This window comes from Rhipicephalus microplus, unplaced genomic scaffold (genome assembly GCF_043290135.1).
Source record: "Rhipicephalus microplus isolate Deutch F79 unplaced genomic scaffold, USDA_Rmic scaffold_41, whole genome shotgun sequence".
In the NCBI taxonomy this organism is placed as follows: Eukaryota; Metazoa; Arthropoda; class Arachnida; order Ixodida; family Ixodidae; genus Rhipicephalus; species Rhipicephalus microplus.
The window spans coordinates 730,719-749,366 of record NW_027464614.1 but is presented as its reverse complement, the minus strand read 5'-3'; the positions used below and the strand labels follow the sequence as shown (position 1 = coordinate 749,366).

At 46.2% G+C, this 18,648-nt stretch overlaps 1 protein-coding gene across 2 annotated transcripts in view; it reads right to left on the bottom strand.

Moving 5' to 3' along the window:
* Window positions 1-13,851, bottom strand: part of LOC142787010 (decapping and exoribonuclease protein-like) — a 123,611-nt gene extending 109,760 nt beyond the window's left edge. Inside the window, exon 1 of one of the 2 annotated variants that reach the window (XM_075884627.1) lies at window positions 13,312-13,851. In XM_075884627.1, coding sequence (XP_075740742.1) covers window positions 13,312-13,703 — 392 coding nt within the window. In that variant the 5' untranslated portion in view covers window positions 13,704-13,851. The remainder of the gene's footprint in view (window positions 1-13,311) is intronic. The other variant, XM_075884628.1, reaches the window with a different exon arrangement.
* Window positions 13,852-18,648: the final 4,797 nt, after the last annotated feature.

Sequence of the window (18,648 nt, the reverse complement as noted above, 5' to 3'; positions counted from 1 at the left end):
GGCCAACAACAACGGCCAGCTGTACCAAAATCAACAGCAACGAGTGGCCAGAATAAACCACCCGCAAGAAAAAATCAGCAGCCAACATCATCAACGAACAAGCAGCAACCACCAGCAGCCAACAGCAGGCGTCTACAGGCCAGCTCGTCACGGGAGGCACAACGGGATGGAGCTCCAACCCAAACCAGGAACGACCTCCGGGCACCTTGCGGCTCTATTCGCCGCGTCTGTGCAAAGTGACATACTGGCTGTGCGAGTGGGCAAACTCCGTCCGTTTCAGATGAACTGGGCCATAGAACGGGTCCAAATTTTCTTAAACTTAGAAAAGTGGTTGACAAAAGAATACGGCACGAACTTCACGTGCGAAGCCTCGAGCAATATGTACTGGCGGGTACGGCTCCGAAGGGGCTGTGCTTGTCGCTAACACCATCGATGCATAACTTCGCCGAAGGGGAAATGAAACGGTGGAACGAAATTCTTCATCACGCCACACAAGAGCTAACGAAGGTCACCATCGAACACTATAGAAAGACTCTAAACGCACTGACAGACGAGGAGCGGTATTTAAGAAACAAGTTTTCTCTTTCGAAGTGGGAAACTAAAGAACTAGACGTATTTGAGCACAAAAAAAACGGAGGAAATTGAAAAACTTAAGAGGAAGAAATTCGCGCGGGACAATGTGTCACAAGCTATACCCACTGCTGCTTACGGAAGAAATACCAAATCATCTCACGTTCAAAAAAATTTGCCACCACACCCCAAAAAAGAGCCAAACGTTATTAACCTTTCCGACAAAGAACTAGGCAAAGAAAAATTGAGTATACTATCACGCGGACTTACATTCTGCCCTGGCAACGGAAGGTATGATGAATTCACGCTCCTAAAAGACCTAGACAACTTCGCACGAAATTTACGATTGGAGGAATAACTCTTTGATAAACCCGAAAAAGATAACGCACTTTTTCGTGGGGTAATCGGACAACAATAGACCCCACACGCCAACAGAGATCGACATCTGGATATCTATATAGACGCGGTTCAAAAAGATGTTATACATGCGTACAAAGTGCACAAACCAAGCATGAATAACATATCAAAAAGAGAAAAAGAGGCACTACTCACGTTGAGCAACTGCGAAGATCTCGTCATTAAACCAGCAGACAAACGAGGCGCGATTGTTGTTCTGAATAGATCGGACTACATTGAGGAAGGCAAGCGACAACTAAATAACAAACAATTCTACAAACACCTCGACTTTGACCCTACCACGGAGCACAAAAAGATCATTGTAACAACCCTAGAGAATCTCACACGTGAAGGCGCCATTAATTCAAAGCTTAAAAAGGCACTTATTACGGTACATTCGGCGCCTGGTCGTTTTTACATGCTGCCAAAGATTCATAAAGAGAATAACCCTGGCAGACACATTATATCAGGCACGGGAACGTTAACGGAACCCATTTCCAGTTATATTGATTCTTTAATAAAAGACATACCACCCACACATGGGTCCTTTTTGCGAGACACAAACCACTTCCTTCGGGAAATAGCAGACGTGAAAATTCCAGACGGTGCATTTCTCGTAACATTGGATGTTAGCTCACTCTACACAAATATCCCACATGACGATGTTGTAAGGGCGCTTGTTGAATCGTATGGCACACACAACGCTGTCGCTTATCCAAGCAAAAAAGTAATTGAAATCTTCACAAGACTTGCACTCGATTTGAACAGCTTTGAATTTAACAACCAGTACTATCTTCAAATCAGCGGTACGGCAATGGGTACAAGAATGGCCCCAAACTACGCTACATATTCATGCACCACATAGAGTCCAATTTTCTTTCATCTTGTAGTATCAAACCATTACTCTATAAACGGTACCTAGATGATATATTCATAATTTGGACACATTCGGAAAACGAGCTCCTCAAATTCATACAGGCATTCAACCAGGTACACCCCAGCATTTATTTTACACACACCTACTCTAACACTGAAATAAACTTTCTTGATGTACTCATTCGAGTTGACGATGGTGCGTTGGTAACTAACGTATACAGAAAACCTACAGACAGGCAACAATACCTGCACTTCAAAAGCTGCCACCCGCGACATTGCAAGACCAGCATTCCCTATTCCCAAGCACACAGATTTCGACGAATCTGCTCCCGCACTGAGGAATTCCACAAAAACAGCACACATATGCGCGAAGTACTCCTTAATCAAGAATACCCGCCAGCTATCATCGATGACGCCATCAAAAAAGCTGAAAATCTGGACCGCCAGATTCTTCTCAACCACCAGAGAAACGCCGACCAACACCGCAACAAAAACTTGCTATTAACTTTCACGAGCAACCCACCGAACATAAACAAGGTCCTAAGAAAACACTTTAACATATTGGAACAGAGCGTGCGACTATCCAAAATTTTCACTTCTCCTCCTTGTGTTGTATACAGAAGGCCGAAAAATATAAAGGATCAGTTAATAAATTCCAAGATAGGTGTGAAACCTCAAATTGGGTGTCACCCTTGCGGAAAAAGCAGATGCAGGGTATGCGAACACATGCAGACAATGACAGTGGCGAAAAGCGCCCACTCGGATTTTAAGTACAAGATAAGAGGTGCACTAGACCATGACTCAGACAACGTCATATACCTCCTGGAATGTGGGGTATGTAACAAGCAATACGTGGGCCAGACAGACACTCCATTTAGAATTAGATTCAACAACCATCGGGCACATGTACGATCTCTGCCAGGCCTTCCACTTTCAAAACACTGCACATTAAAAGACCACAGCTTTGATGACATCAGGGTTACACTACTAGAAAACAACTTTCGAACAATCAGAGAACGGGAACAACGGGAATCTTATTTTATCTACAAATTTAACACAATAAAATACGGAATAAATGAACACCCAGGCACTCTGTCTGCGTTACGACCGCTAAAAGACGCAAACGCTTCTCTCTAATCAGTCCGGTTTCATTACGACAATAATATTACCCGCAAACAAAGCTTTTGGCCTATGCATCTGTCAACATAGAAATGATTTGCCTCATCAAGCACAGCCGGAACGCACAGATAAGTGGTCCCGGATGTCGTGCGGCTCCCCCCTTTTTTTTCTTTTTTTTTCTTTCTCTTCTTTAAGTTTCAACGCACATTCTGTTCCTTCACTGACAAGGAGCTGACAGCTAGGTGGTTTCGTTAACTTTTTCATACATGCGCGCATGTCTTCCCAGTGAGCCGCAACTGTGTGGTGACTGTCTCGGATGTCGTGCAGTCTCCCCCCCCCTGTTCTCTTTTTTTTCCTTCTGTAATTTTTAACGCACATTCTGTTCCTTCACTGACAAGGAGCCAATGCATATAATGAATATCGAAGGCGGTGCCTCATTCACCGGCTTTTTCGCTCATCCCGCCGCCACCTGCACGCACTCAAAGCGCTTAAGCCCTCCCCATTAACTTGTCATACACTTCAAAGAGGAACGAGCTGCCAGCGGACTACACGGAAAGGTGAAATACAAGAACGGCGGCACCCTGCCCACTTGGGGAAGAGTGGGTGCGGGGGAGGTATTGTTAACAATGATGACATTGCTTATCTACCTCTGCTTTACTCTGTTGAAATGCTGCCCCTTTCTAATTATGCCGTGTCGGTCTTGCTTCTTCTCCTAGATTTTCTATATTTTATTTAATGTTTGTCCTCCCGTTTCACTGTTTCTTTTTTTTCTCTCTTTTGACACCTCCCCTCCTGTCTCTACAGGATATAAGAAGACATGGAACATGTGTAAATAGTATTATGCCTTGAAAAAGACGGGGTTCCCGAGGAAACGTCGGCACAATAAACAGTTATGTGAAAACGCATCTACTTTCATATTTATATATATATATATATCATTAAGATCTAACAGACAGTAATGCCAAGGAATATACAAGGGAAGTTATAAAAACCAATGAAATGTGAATAAGAAGAAAGAAAAGTGGATGAAAGAATAACCAGCCGTGAGCAGTAATCGAACCTACGACCTTCGAAAAACGCGTTCGATGCTCTAACCACTGAGCTATCACAGCGCCCTTCCCTCCATCCACTTTTTTGGGTTTATATGTGAATTTAGAAGTAGGAGTGACAGTCAGCGCCATCTATAAGCCAAACGACGAGTGTGAAAACACTCTTATGCGCATGTTTGGCGTCACGTAGCACGTGAAATTATTATGAGCGGGCAGCTGATTAATTGTCCCTCTTATACAACCTAAACACACAGAGTCTGCCAGTACACACTGTAAAGGTCGACGAAGGAAGGAAGGTCGCGGAGGATACGAGAACAAAACAGGGGTTTAAGGGACTATTTACACATATTTACAGAAAAGAAGGGATAGTGGTTTCCCAAACCACGAGCGTCGTGGTTAAAGGATACATAGTTCAGAGCGACGTCCAGCACTCTGCGGCGTCGTTTTATGCCCTGTCGGGCTCCTCCTCTCCCGAGTCGAACACCAATCACGCACACACAGGTAAGGGGGGCGAGCATGCCCGGTCCACGTGAACACTGCACTGTGGTGGCACCAGCAGGGCTCTTCCTCGTCGTGTGTGTGCCGTTTGTCGAGAGTTCCCACGATCCTGGCCGCCTACTTCAAAGGGTCCACCGCACAGCTCGCCCAATTAGCGGGGCGATCTGCGGTGTCCGTCACGGTCTCTTTCAGGAAGACGCCGTCCCTGTTGCCCTCTTTCATCGTGGCGTCGCGGCGCCACGACGTCTCCTCCTCAGGCCAGAAGGGACAATGCCTGGCGGGCATAGGCAGTCGGCCGGTCGGCTACTTGACTGAGGATTAAAGAAGCGCCGCTCCGCCGTCAACTCTGTCGCTGGTCACGCCAGCTTTCCCGTTGCCCGATGAGTCGCCGAGTCCATTAGTCACCGCTTCTGCTTGAAGGGACGACAAAAGGGTCCGCATTTGAAGGACGGGAACTCGCCTTTGCTTGCTGCTTGATCTGGATAATTGCTCAAATCTTCGACGGCGTCTGTCAGACTGGGCGCCGAAGGGATTAAGAGCCTCACTAGTGGATCTGCTTACGCACAAAGGCGTCTGCTCAGATGAATCTCCAGGCCAAACCTAACAACACCAAGTCTGTCGTACTGGCAGACATGGTGTGTTTAGGTTGTATAAGAGGGACAATTATTCAGCTGCCCGCTCATAATAATTTCACGTGCTACGTGACGCCAAACATGCGCATAAGAGTGTTTTCACACTCGTTGTTTGGCTTATGGATGGCGCTGACTATCACTCCTACTTCTAAATTCACATATAAACCCAAAAAAGTGGACGGAGGGAAGGCCGCTGTGATAGCTCAGTGGTTAGAGCATCGAACGCGTTATTCGAAGGTTGTAGGTTCGATTCCTGCTCACGGCTGGTTATTTTTTCATCCACTTTTCTTTCTTCTTATTCACATTCCATTGGTTCTACTAACTTCCCCTGTACATTCCTTGGAATTACTGTCTGTTAGATCTCATTATTATTGTGTTAAAACACGGAAAAACGAGCCCTTAGGTGTACACTTCTTTCCCTCATTTCATTGAACGAGGGTCTCGTACTGGCAGACTTGGTGTGTTTAGGTTGTATAAGAGGGACAATTAATCAGCTGCCCGCTCATAATAAGTTCACGTGCTACGTGACGCCAAACATGCGCATAAGAGTGTTTTCACACTCGTCGTTTGGCTTATAGATGGCGCTGACTGTCACTCCTACTTCTAAATTCACATATAAACCCAAAAAAGTGGATGGAGGGAAGGCCGCTGTGATAGCTCAGTGGTTAGAGCATCGAACGCGTTATTCTAAGGTCGTAGGTTCAATTCCAGCTCACGGCTGGTTATTTTTTCATCCACTTTTCTTTCTTCTTATTCACATTCCATTGGTTCTACTAACTTCCCCTGTACATTCCTTGGCATTACTGTCTGTTAGATCTCATTAATATTGTGATAAAACACGGAAAAACGAGCCCTGAGGTGTACACTTCTTTCCCTTATTTCATTGAACGAGGGTCTTGTACTGGCAGACTTGATGTGTTTAGGTTGTATAAGAGGGACAATTAATCAGCTGCCCGCTCATAATAATTTCACGTGCTACGTGACGCCAAACATGCGCATAAGAGTGTTTTCACACTCGTCGTTTGGCTTATGGATGGCGCTGACTGTCACTCCTACTTCTAAATTCACATATAAACCCAAAAAAGTGGATGGAGGGAAGGCCGCTGTGATAGCTCAGTGGTTAGAGCATCGAACGCGTTACTCGAAGGTCGTAAGTTCGATTCCTGCTCACGGCTGGTTATTTTTTCATCCACTTTTCTTTCTTCTTTCTTCTTATTCACATTCCATTGGTTCTAATAACTTCCCCTGTACATTCCTTGGCAACACTGTCTGTTAGATCTCATTAATATTGCGTTAAAACACGGAAAAACGAGCCCTTACGTATACACTTCTTTCCTTTATTATATATATATATATATATATATATATATATATATATATATATATATATATATATATATATATAGTGTGGGCATTTGTTACTTACATCGTCATCATCCCTGCATTATCACAATCACCATCATCAGCTTGTCACTTTGTCCTCATTGCCACACTCTGGGTCATCATCATCGTCATCGTCTGTGTACCGGCTCTGCCCTTTCGTTTTTCGAGGTCTTTCCTCAAATGAACGCCGACGCAGCTAAGACTACCAAGACTTCATACGTGGTGGAGGTGCTGGGTACTGGCAGATCCCCATGCATAAAGACGATAGGGAGAAAACGGCATTCGCAACTCCCGACGGGCTATATAAGTTCAACGTGATGCCTTTCGGGCTCTGCAACGCACCCGCGACTTTTGAGCGCATGATATATATATATATATATATATATATATATATATATATATATATTTTATTGAATGTCGCAGGTGCGGTTCCTGCTCACGGCAAGTTATCTTTCACCCACTTTTCTTCCTTCACAGTTACATTACCATTCGATCTAATAACTTCCCCTATACTTGGCATTATTGTCTTTTAGATCTCATTATATTGCGTGAAGAACCAATGTGATGTAAATATGAAGAAAAGTGGGAGAAAAATTAACTCCGTGAGTAGGAATCGAACCTACGGCCTTCGAATGAACGAACGCACAGACAGATGTATTGACGGACGCACGGATGAACGTGCGGACGCACAAACAGACGCACGCATGGACGGGCGGATGGACGCACAGACGGTCCCACAGACGGACGGAAGCAAGAACGAATGGACGGACGGATGCTTCGCTCCACTCTTCATTATTCACCCTGCGGATATGCTGTCTTTTTTTTTTCACACATCATGCCGCGTCACCAAGCGCCACGACCAGGACGCTACGCTTCCCTTAGCTGTGTCAGCACAAGACATATCGTTCGGACTCGTGTACACATGAAGAATAAACGTGCCAAGGCTGCATATTTGGGGTACATCGGATATGCTACAGCTATATATGCCTGGAAGGCTGCTTTATTGCAGCAGTTGGAGCGAATGAAGCGCGACTCGCGAGTACCTGAATATGGGGCCCCACCCGACGAGCCACCGTCGCCTGCAGGGCTGCACCTATATTAAGCACAAACGACCAACATTATAAATAATGAATGTTTGTTGTACCTCAGCTCGAGAGCGCAGTATAAAAATAAGCAGACATCTCTCACTGCACGCTGATCACTCATGGTAGATACAGAGAGAGAACGCATCCCCACTTATGCAACGCGCGGATAATTCAGTTAATTACGTCGCACACACACTCGCGAACAAGTTCATCGCACACGCACTCGCGAAACGCCTCGCCAATGTAGCTCACGCACTCGCAAAATGCACCGCGGACAACACCAAACCCTCAAAGAAGCCACAACTACAGGAGACATTTCTCTGCCAATTTTGGCGGCAGTGTGGCAACAGCGACCCCAAAATCTGCCAACTGGGGTATGAGACGCCAAACAGAACCTTGCTGGTCGTTTCGCCGCACACGAACTCGCGAAAGGCACGGCGGAAGACGCGTTGCTGAATCCCTTCCTCTGAGACATGATCTCTTACTTTTACAGCTGCACACACAGCAAGAGAACGTGCCCCGACTTCTGCAACGCGCATTGCATGTTCATTTCGGTAATTAAAACGGCCACCGTCGCTCACGCACTCGCGAAAGGCACCGTGGACGACACCGCACGCACACGAAGAAACCACAACTACAGGGACATATTTCTTTGGCAAATCTGGCGGCAGTCTGGCAGGAACCACCCCAATGTCCGGCAACTGGGGTATGCAACGCCAAAGGGAGCCTTGCCAAATCTATGGTGGCTAGAATTGGGAGGTGACGCCAACGGGAGCTCGGAGCCGCTCCTTCGTTTCGAGCAGCGCGGCGGTGGCGCTGTCGGCGGAATGGTGATGCTAGTTACGCGCGCGCGCCTTGAGCTCGCGGACCTTTCAAAGATGCTGTTGCTGAAGCATGATTCAGATAAATTGGCGATTCAGATAACTCACTGTGACGATGGCTGATAGAACGCCATTTCAAGCATTAAAAGAAATTGGCTGCCGCTGCAAGACTTCTGTGACGTTGAATCTGCGCAAATTAAAGCTTTCGTTCGCATATCCCTGCAGTGTTTTGGAGTGCAAGGCGACGGCGTTTTTTTAAAAAAAATATTACCAAAGTTCTGGGCGAGGAAAATAAAACAAATATTTATTGCACATCATATTATTAGGAAGATCTATTGCACATCATGGAATACAGGGTAAAATAAAATAAAATGAAAAATACGCACATTTACATACGCTCGGGAGTAGTTAAAAACATTGAAACATTGCACACAGACAGCGCATCGCTTGGCACTAAGTAATAAGAGGCATACAATCACTTTCCACTCGGCAAAAAAAAAATCAATAGAGCTTAAAGTTACAATATCAAACTCAGAGCACGCGTCTAAGCTTCAGCAATTTCATTCTTTCCTGCTTAGCGTTTCGTTTGCTGTTCTGGGCTTTGACATGAAAGTGGAGCCTAGTAAGAACATAAAACTTGATAATTTTGTTTGTGAGGGACATACTGTGGTCAGGGCAGCCAACAAGTGTAAGCTTTCTTAACTGCAAGAAGGAAACCAAGTCCATGATGCTGTCAGGTTTGACTTCTGTAACACTGAAGCAGTGGGTAAAAGTGTTCTCGAGAGTGGTCACGAGTTCATTGAGCTTGACTGATGGGTACAGCAGGCCTCCTCGGTCAACAGCAGCCGTGAGGGATGCTGCAGCTGGAGATGGATCGTTCTCGCCTTGTAGGAGCTGCTGGCTGCACTCTGCACATTTGGTGCTTGCAACGCTTTTTCTTGCCACATATCCAGCCATGTAGAATATGAGTCTGGCATCGCTGCTTTGCACGACCATGTCTGCATGCTCGGTGCCGTGGCCGTATTCATTGAGCACTTCATGTGCTTCGGCAAGGTTTCCTACGTCAAGAAGCTCGTCTAATTTCCTCCGAGGAGTGAGGTCCTTTCCGTTGTCAGATCCCAGCAGACTTCTCAGCCGTCCTGAGGACACATTGCTTCCTTTCGGTGGTTTTGCCAAATTCTGGAAGCTCAAAGTGTTGACCGAGATTAGGAACTGGGAGGCAGTCGGATGATCATTGCATCCAGACATTTGTCGGACGATTCCAAACAGCCTCTCCAGGGGGTCCTGACTCAAGCGGCATGTCATCATATAGCTGAAGTTCAACTTCATCGTCAGGTAGCGGAGAAGGTGTAGCGTGCTTGATAAGGTAACACGAAGCCCCTCGGCTGTACTGCGGCTTAGGAAACCTCCGGAGCCAGCAGCTGTTTCCCAATCGTCCAGGTAAGTCAAGAAGTTTTGAATGCACTTCTCGTGCATCCCTCCAGGCTTAAGTGCACCCGAACTGCACCTTGAAGTCATGGCCTCAATGAGCCTTCTCATTCTTTCCACAAAGCTGACTGTCGCCGCTGTGCTCCCATGCTTTTCTTCGATGGTTGCATTGTACAAGAAAAGGCCTCTGAGGACTTCTTCACTGTAAAGCCGCACTGCATAATTTACCCTCATTTTCTCAAAGCCATTGGGATGCACAACCGATTTGCTAATATGAGGCATGACTTTGAGAGTCGTGTCATGCTGTTCATCAAGCTTCCGGGCACAGTCAATAGGGTCAACACTGGCATGGCCTTCTGGCAGTTTCACGCCCGTTCGAACAAAGGTGTTCCTCACACATTTAAGAAGGTGTGGGAAGTCCGAGATGAAGTGCAGAAAACGTTCTGGGTCTGTAGGGTGCTGCCTTCTACATACTGTGTTTTCTTTCCTGCCGTGTATGCCGAATGAGTGCCACATGCTTCTGTTCCACGCAGCTCCATCAGTGGTGATAAAGTCTACGTGCAGACCGGCGTTTTCGCTCATGACTACTGCTTCGAGGATTATTTTGCCTAACGTCTCGGACTTCACATTGCTGCGTGATGCGAACACACAAATAATCTGGTGCCACGTGCCTGTAAAAGGCACGAACAATACTACAAGGCCATGGTCACATGCTACGGAGCGCTCACTCTCTGGTGTGAACTTCCCAAGGTCCACAAAACCTTCGATGGTGCCATCGGTTCCCAAGCTCAAGTGTTCAGATAGCTTAATCTCAACAATTAACAGCCCACCATGGCGCTGGAACAAGTCCATAGATTTTGTTTTTTCCGCCACAGCAGCAAACACTTTTTCGCTCAGGCCGAATCCACTCCTGTAACGCTTGAGACATCGACGTAGTGATGTTCGAGAAGGCAACGTCATGATGTTGTTTTTGCGTATATGCTCATAGAAGCGTGGGCTTTTCATGGACATAATAAGGCACTCTAGAGCCCATTCACTTTCATACTTCATCCCTTTCGTGGATTTTCTTTTAGCCGCAGCAAAGCACGCCTTGACTTGTTGCTGCTGCTTAATGGGTAGGGCCTTCACCGCTTCTTCAAATGCTGTAGAATCATTCCGTGCATTCTTTCCTTTCATTTGTTTGATGAGTGATTTAGCCTGCAGGACACTCAGGCGACTTCTTTTCGCTTGCGCTGTTCGCAGCTTAAGCCTGTATGAAAGCTTTTGGGACTGGGCCACATTTTTGCCTTTTCTTCGCCTGTAGGACTCACGATTCAGGAGTAGTCTTCTGAGGTGCTTGCATTGTGGGCAGGCTTTTTCTGGCGTTGGAGCAACCCCACGGCAAGATGGGCTGAAGGTTCTGCCATCAAAATTCTTCTCCTTGTACTTTAAATTCACTCCAAATTCACCAGTTTTACCAAACCCTCTGCATGGTATCATGGAGTCGACGTCGCGAAGCAACTCTTCTGCCATTTCGATGTCGGTAATGTCAAGGGTCTTTATTTTTGTGGCTTGCACAAAAGCTGTCGCTTGAAGTTTGTTTTCATCTGATGTCATTAGCACATACTTGTCAATAGTCAACTTGTCACCATCTAGTGCGCAAACTGTAAACACCGTGGCGTTGTCGGCTCCAGCAATTAGATGTCGAGCCCAGTAAGCGCTGGGAAGACCACACTTGCGGACGTCGGGAATTGCGGGCACATTCGGAACAGGTATTTGGTTACTGTCGCTTTCTGTGCTGTACGAGCCAGCTGTCTCCTCGCAAGCAGACGTGCTTGGTTCCTGACGCCGAATTTTCGATGGTAGGCCGCAAGTGGATGTTCTTGACGTCCTTTTCTTCGGCACTTTCTTTGAAAGATACGCAGGAACATTTGGGAATATGGTTGGCACCGCGTCAGATTTCAGCACCGGTTTCCCTCGGGGAATCTGAACAGTTTCGCCGTTTATCACATGCGTGTAAAAACGCTCAATAAACTGCTCGTCGAAATGAAGCTCACATAGCGCCGACTTCACGTCCAACGACTTGTCGGCACGGGGTACGGCTCGTTGCCAGGCTTCGAAGAGGGCAGGGTCTTTGGGAACAGAGAAAAGAGAAGCACGCTGACCTTGCTCCCTCGATGACACATAGCCGCTCGTGCAGCCAGGAGCAAAGCAGTGGCGTTGCCTCGCTTTCGTAGTGCTGGAGTTCATCCTAAGGTCGGCACTCACACTGTCATGTCAGCAACTAAATACATTTTGCCATAAGCGAGACATCAACGCGGAAAACTGCACACACCCAGACACGCTTCCAGAGGCGAACCAGCGAACCCAGCGGCGAGTCGACGAGAGAGCGCGGAGCGCGCGCTTCGCCCGCATCACTATGCCGACAGGAGCGCCGTGGTGGCCGTCGCGGCGGCGCTTGAAAACGAGGATCGCGCGCGCTCGGCGAATATGCGGGCGCTGGCGTCACCTCCCAATTCTAGCCACCATACCAAATCCTCGACATCAAGACGGTTTCTTTGAACACCACTACTGAAAGTTTTCTGAGGAATTCTCTCTGCCGAACGACTTTGATAACACTAACAACGCGCAACTCACCACACACAACAACAACAAGGCATCACTCATCTAGGCGCGGAGAACAATTCACTCTGACACCCGGCAAGAAGCGAATCGCTTGAAGTGTGCTGCCATCTATCATAGAACCTAAAAATCAAGCAGCGCAGCATTAGCCAAAGTTTGGAAGAGCAAATCGCGACCTTGCGCTACATACCGAGAACAATGAATGTTATGTGATTTATGCACTACGAAATCACTGGTGAATGCTATAGACACGTAAAACAAGGTAATTTTCGGATCCAAAGATCAGACAATAATACTTAACTATCCAAAATGGCTTCGAAAATCTGGAAAAACTGATATGTGCACTCTGCGGGCTATATGATCGAACGTGCGAGTTGCCTTGTGTAATCACGAAAGCTTCCAGTCACGCAAGAACGAATTGAATTTATCGTGTCACGGCTGGTCCAGCATATTTACTGACGCAGGAATAGTAAAACGTGGTTTGTGTTCGTTTCCTGCTAACGCGTTAACACGGAGGCTAGCACAGCCGAACAAAGGAACGTTTGCTACTGATCATCCTAGACAGGACGCTCCTAAATATCGCCAGGCGGCGCGACAGTCTATGAACATTGCGAATACGGGGTGACTGGTATGTACCATACGTGTCTGGAGGAGGTGGTGTGACGTCGTACGCGACGGGATTTACACGTTGTTCATGTTACGACGAGAATGTCAAAATCACCAAACCCTTTTACCTTCCCATACTGATTTTGGTCTACCGCAAGTGATGATAGATAGATAGAGGTAAGCAAAGTATTTCGTATGCAATGTTTGAATTAGTACTCATAATAACACCGTAGGAGAGCGCACTTACCGTTCCGACTGCCCTTCACTGGTCGAAAGTGTCACCGCCTTGTCTTTGTTGCGAACAATCCAGCGGAGTACACATTCTGCCGGTGTCAGGCTAATCCAATTGACGTGCGATGCTTTCGCGTATCCGTCGTTCAGGTTCCACATGGGACAAAACGGAATCTGCCTTCGCAGGTACCTCTTTGCACCGTCTCCATCCACGAACTTAAAGTCCTCACCGTCTTGAAGTAGAGAGTAGTGCCCAATTTCACGAGGCAGGGCGTATCTGGGTGTGACATCTCGACGCGACGAGAACACTTCACACACGGACATTGCCGCAACTTCTTCTCCAGCTGGATCGCCACAGAAAACGTGATAACGAGGGTCCATCGCAGTACTACTGCAACAACTTTCCATCTTGAAACTGCAGCTGACGCCGCTCCCTTCACCGAAGCGCGTGTTTAGAAAAAAATGTTTAACGATTTCGAGTACACCGAAGCACGTACACGAGGCGCATTCACGCAACTACCGAGCAAATCTCTGCGGGGCGGTATGACGGCAGAGATAACGCGCGTGGAGGTTCGGCACATGTATTCATGCGCGAAATAGTCCGGAGGATTGTGGAGCGTGTTTCGGTTTCTTTTTTTTTTTCTCTGCGTTGCCTACTGGCTGTGCACCTATAAGGAAAGGCGCATTTTCATCGGTTTAAATAAAGTGGAATGGGTGTTTATAAGCCATTCCGCTGTTTCTATATAGAGTCAGTAAATCTACCGCAAATATTTTGAGGGAATAAATAAGCACATCTGTGCGATGTTCGCGATTATGCGGCGATTGAAGGGCCCTGCCTTTCGTACCAGTTCAGTGACAGTATACAACTCTTCTGAAAAATAGTATGAACATGTTGAGTTATTTTCGACAGTGCACTTGAGTACGTTTCCTTAATGGCCGCTCAAACTTTTGGCGGAGATGCAATGTTGTTGAACTTGGACGAATTGTCACGCCTTCACAGCGCGCTACGTGTTCGCTGATGCCGTATGGGGCGCTCTCATGGGCTGCCGAAATAACCATAATTTCACTCTACATTCACGTTCACGCCAGCGATGTCTCGCGGGCATGAACGATGCACATGTGCGCTCAACTTTAATGCACATTGCTATTACCACAAAAATAAAAGCTAGAGTGCCGTGTTTTCTGACTACTAGCAAAACCACGCATGTCATACGGTTTTCCCTCTTGCGCGTCACCTCACATGTGATGGATGACAATAGCATTATGCACTTTGTGTGATGAAATTAACAAAAAAAAAGTAAGTTAGACCTCTTCGTCACGGGAACCGGCATTGCACGAAAGTAAAGCCTGTCCTTGTAGAAATAGTTGAATTTTTACTGTACATTGATATATGAAACTTGCACAATTACTATTGTTGTTTCGCTGCTATTGCACCGCTAACCTTGAAGGCATTCAGCTGAACGCTCGGTGGATACGACAGAAGAGCGTCGCTGACTGGACGGAGACCCTGGGCTAAGGCCACCATGCTATATGGATTTTAAAAAGGTATATTGACACCACGGCTGGACTTAGAGCAAAACGCAACGCGCCCGTGTTTTCCGTTTTGTCCCGTCTGCGATTTTACGTCGACGCGAGCGCAAGCGAGTAACAGTTGTTACACCCACACTAAGAAAAAAAAATTGATCAAAAGAGGGTTATATCATGCTAATCCTCTTCGTGTACTGACTTGGAAATCAGACACGCAAAAAGAGAGTTGCCATTTCTAAGGAGTGACAGAAACCTCATCGAAACGCGCTTGGATTGCCTCACGTGTCGAAGCCTCGAAGGCGTCGCTGTATACGCCGCACGCATCACGCCTTCGCTGTTCGGCGTCGTTCTGGCTGGCTCCCGCCCACCCCGGCGACGGGATGTCGCATATCGCCGCCGGTGCGGCGCGTTCGCCTCCGCCTGCCCTCTCTTTATCTCCTCCGTCCAATGCGTTTTGTTGGTTGCGTTCGTCATGTGTCTAGTTGCTCCCTGTTTCGAGCGCATCATCAGGGTTGGTCGCGCCAGGCTCCGTGCTTGGAATTCTCGCATGGGGTAAGAAATATTCATGGAGCTTCGGACACGGACAACGTGCGCCGGTTAACCGCGAGTTTACTGCTTTTTTTTGTAGAGTACTAATTGCACAGCGCTAGTATGGTGTCTGCGGCACCTCTGCTGAAGTAGGCTGCCAGCCAGTTTCAACAGTAGCATCCGTCGGCATAACTGTTGCAGATGCCTATTTAGAAACGCGCAGCACAGTCATAGCGAGAGCTGAAAGAGCACAACCTTTCAGAGCCTTTTCTAAACACTCTTTGGGATGCTAGAAGCTCACTGCTGGGTACCCACTGCGCTATAAATAATCATATTTTGTGTAGTAGGCCATCAATGCTTTGCTTTGCTATCCTAGATGCATGGCACGTACCCACTTTTGGGGATTGGCCAAGAATGCAGCGCAGAGACTGGTAAAAGTAGTTTTAGGTAAGCTGTGAAATTTAAAAGCAAAAATAAAGAAATAAAATAGCAAATATACGAAAAATATTCAATTTAACTACAAGTAACATGCTTTTCAGCCTGTATTCCAGGCTGCCGAAATAACCTGATGGGAATAATTTCGAAAACTTAAGTTTTGACCAAACGAAATGACGAATAAATTTAAAGACCAGGTTAAAATGGCACTCGTTGAGTATTTTTAATGAAGTTACACATGGCATCAAAAGCATCCCTGTGGCAGTATCCCAAGCCTCAGGCACCGAAGCCTTATATATTTTCCTCCGATAAGGTCAAGCCTATTTTTGTCAAAGGAGTAATTAGAAGTCACGTTCTGATACGAGAATATCTTGCACATGTCAAAAAGAAATGTGCGATATTTTCCAGTTCTCCGCAGAATTGGCAGAGGGGTGATACCGTCAGACCAGCCCTGTACACATAAACGTTTAATGGGGACATGACATCGAAATCTGCTGATCACTTCTGATTGCCGAGAATGGCTCCACTGCGATTTCCATGGATATTTCAGGTGGTTATATTCCGTCCACGTGGTTATTGCTTCCATCTTATCTGTGTGGATATCTGATCTTCTAAACCTGATTGCGGTGAAATATTCTACCACTGGTAGAACCTGAATTATTGAGAGATCTAGCGATGAGCGGGCTAAGGCGTCGGCCATTTCATTTAATGTTAACCCACAGTGACCTGGTACCCATACTAATTTCAGGTACTTCAGCTGAGACGGAACTAAAGATTGTAACGTCGTGATGGCACGACAGGTATGAGAAGTTGTAAGAGCTGTGCATACCGATAGCGAATCAGTAATTATTATTGCTATCTCTATGCTATCCTTCATCATTCTTTGAAGAAGAGTGGTATCCTTTACACACTTCTTAGGAATTTTGTGCAATTTTTCATGCAGTGGCTGACGACGATGATGAAAGATGCCTGAAGTGGGTATGCGCCACAGTAAATATATAGTGCCTTGCTAATAGGTGATCAAGAAAAAGTTTTCTGCGGCTTCGCTGTTCGGTATAGCTGTGGTACACTTCCGGGGGATTGTAGTTTGTAACCTGCGGTAACTTGTATCTATGTTATTTTCCCAGTTTGAGCTTATTCTATTTTAAGTATACCTTTCTGGATGTCTGTGTCATCTCTGGGTCAGACGGTTTCCCTCTGGTCTGCTTCCGATTCTTCACAGGATATTCCACTGGATTTCTATCACCTTACCAGAATCAGCAGTGCTCCTAAGGCTGTGGTGCCAATGAATAGAGGAGTAATTCGGATGAAAAACCCTAAGGCCATCAAATATGAGCTATGCATGGTGAATATTCATTATCTACAGATAACAGAGGCCCATAACTTCGGACTTGGCAAAATCCTCTGCTGCTCTTCATACCAGGCCTGTAACAGGGACCTTTTAAACTGTAGCAGTTTTACTTCATCTCCGGTGAGCTGTTTCATTCCCTTTCACCTTGCTTGTTATAAAGGCCCAGTTCGTGGAGTACACGTCAGTTTAATCTTCAGTGAGCTGCTTCATTCCCTCCCACCTTGCTTGTTGTAAAGGCCCAGTTCGTGGAGTAGACGTCCGCTTAACTCCAGCGGAAATCTTGGATATTTTCTCAGAGGCAGGTTTTGTATCCGTCAAACGTTGTTACAACAGGCTTGTCAACAACGTGAGGGTTCCTTCTGAGACGGTTATCGCCACAATTGCTGGGACATCGCGTCCTTCAGAGATCAAAGCTTTACCTTCAATATATCGAGTTTAACCGCTTGCCCAATGCCCTCTTCACTGTCGAAAATGCTGGAGGCCTGGACATCGCATGAACGGTTGTCGCTCTATTTTCCGATGTTGCATCTTGGGACTGATCACAGGGCCAACGACTGCAAGTCTAATAAGGAGTCGTGCTGCTTATGTAGAGCCAATTGTAGAGCACACCACTCTGACTGTCCTGCTTGAGCTAAGGAACTCTAAAATATTCACAAAATTGAAAGAAGGTGTTGCTCATGCAGGGAAGCTCTAGCAAAAATACAGAGCAGGACTCGAGGATATGCAGAAGTTACAGCCCGACTGCCTCTCGCTATAGACGCGTCTATAGCTCAGTAAATTTCTTCACTCGTAAAGAAAGCAGTAGAAAAGTGCCTTGAAACACTGCTTCTTAACATATATGAGACCTTGGCTCAAGTGATTTCTTTACAGCTATCTCGTATATCGGAGGAACTATCCAAAAACTTGCAAAACCCTATCCATTTCAATAATTCCTCTCTTGGATCTCAGTCGGATTCTCAGAGTGATAAAAAAATTCGACCTACTAACTCACAAAGAACTGAGCAGGACCGTCTGTCTGATTCCGGGTCACAAGATATTCATGACGTAGAGATGGATGCTCGAATCCTTAAACGTATGAGATCCCCGAACATCAAGAATCAGAGTTCTAATCCAAAAATAAAAAAAAGTGCGAAGGAGCCTTTGACAAGGAATGATTTCTTGAAGGATAGTATTTAGGACCAAGCAATTGCGTCTGCTTGCCTATCATCAAAATAAGGTAGCTGCTTGTCTACCATCGAAATAGGGTACCTTAGAGTCCTTCAATGCAACTGCCGTTCCATACTTGCCGTGATATCAAATCTGTTATGCATTATCTCGCAAGATTGTTACAATATTACAATAAACATGATTATTGTCTGAAAAAGTGTTTTATTTACAAAATTTTAAATGTTTTCATTTGAATAGGAACACCTTAGAGCCCTTCGATGAAACTGCCATTCCATACTTTCCACGATAACAGATCTATGATGCCTTATTGCGCAACAATCTCTGGATGTTATAGTACTACAAGAA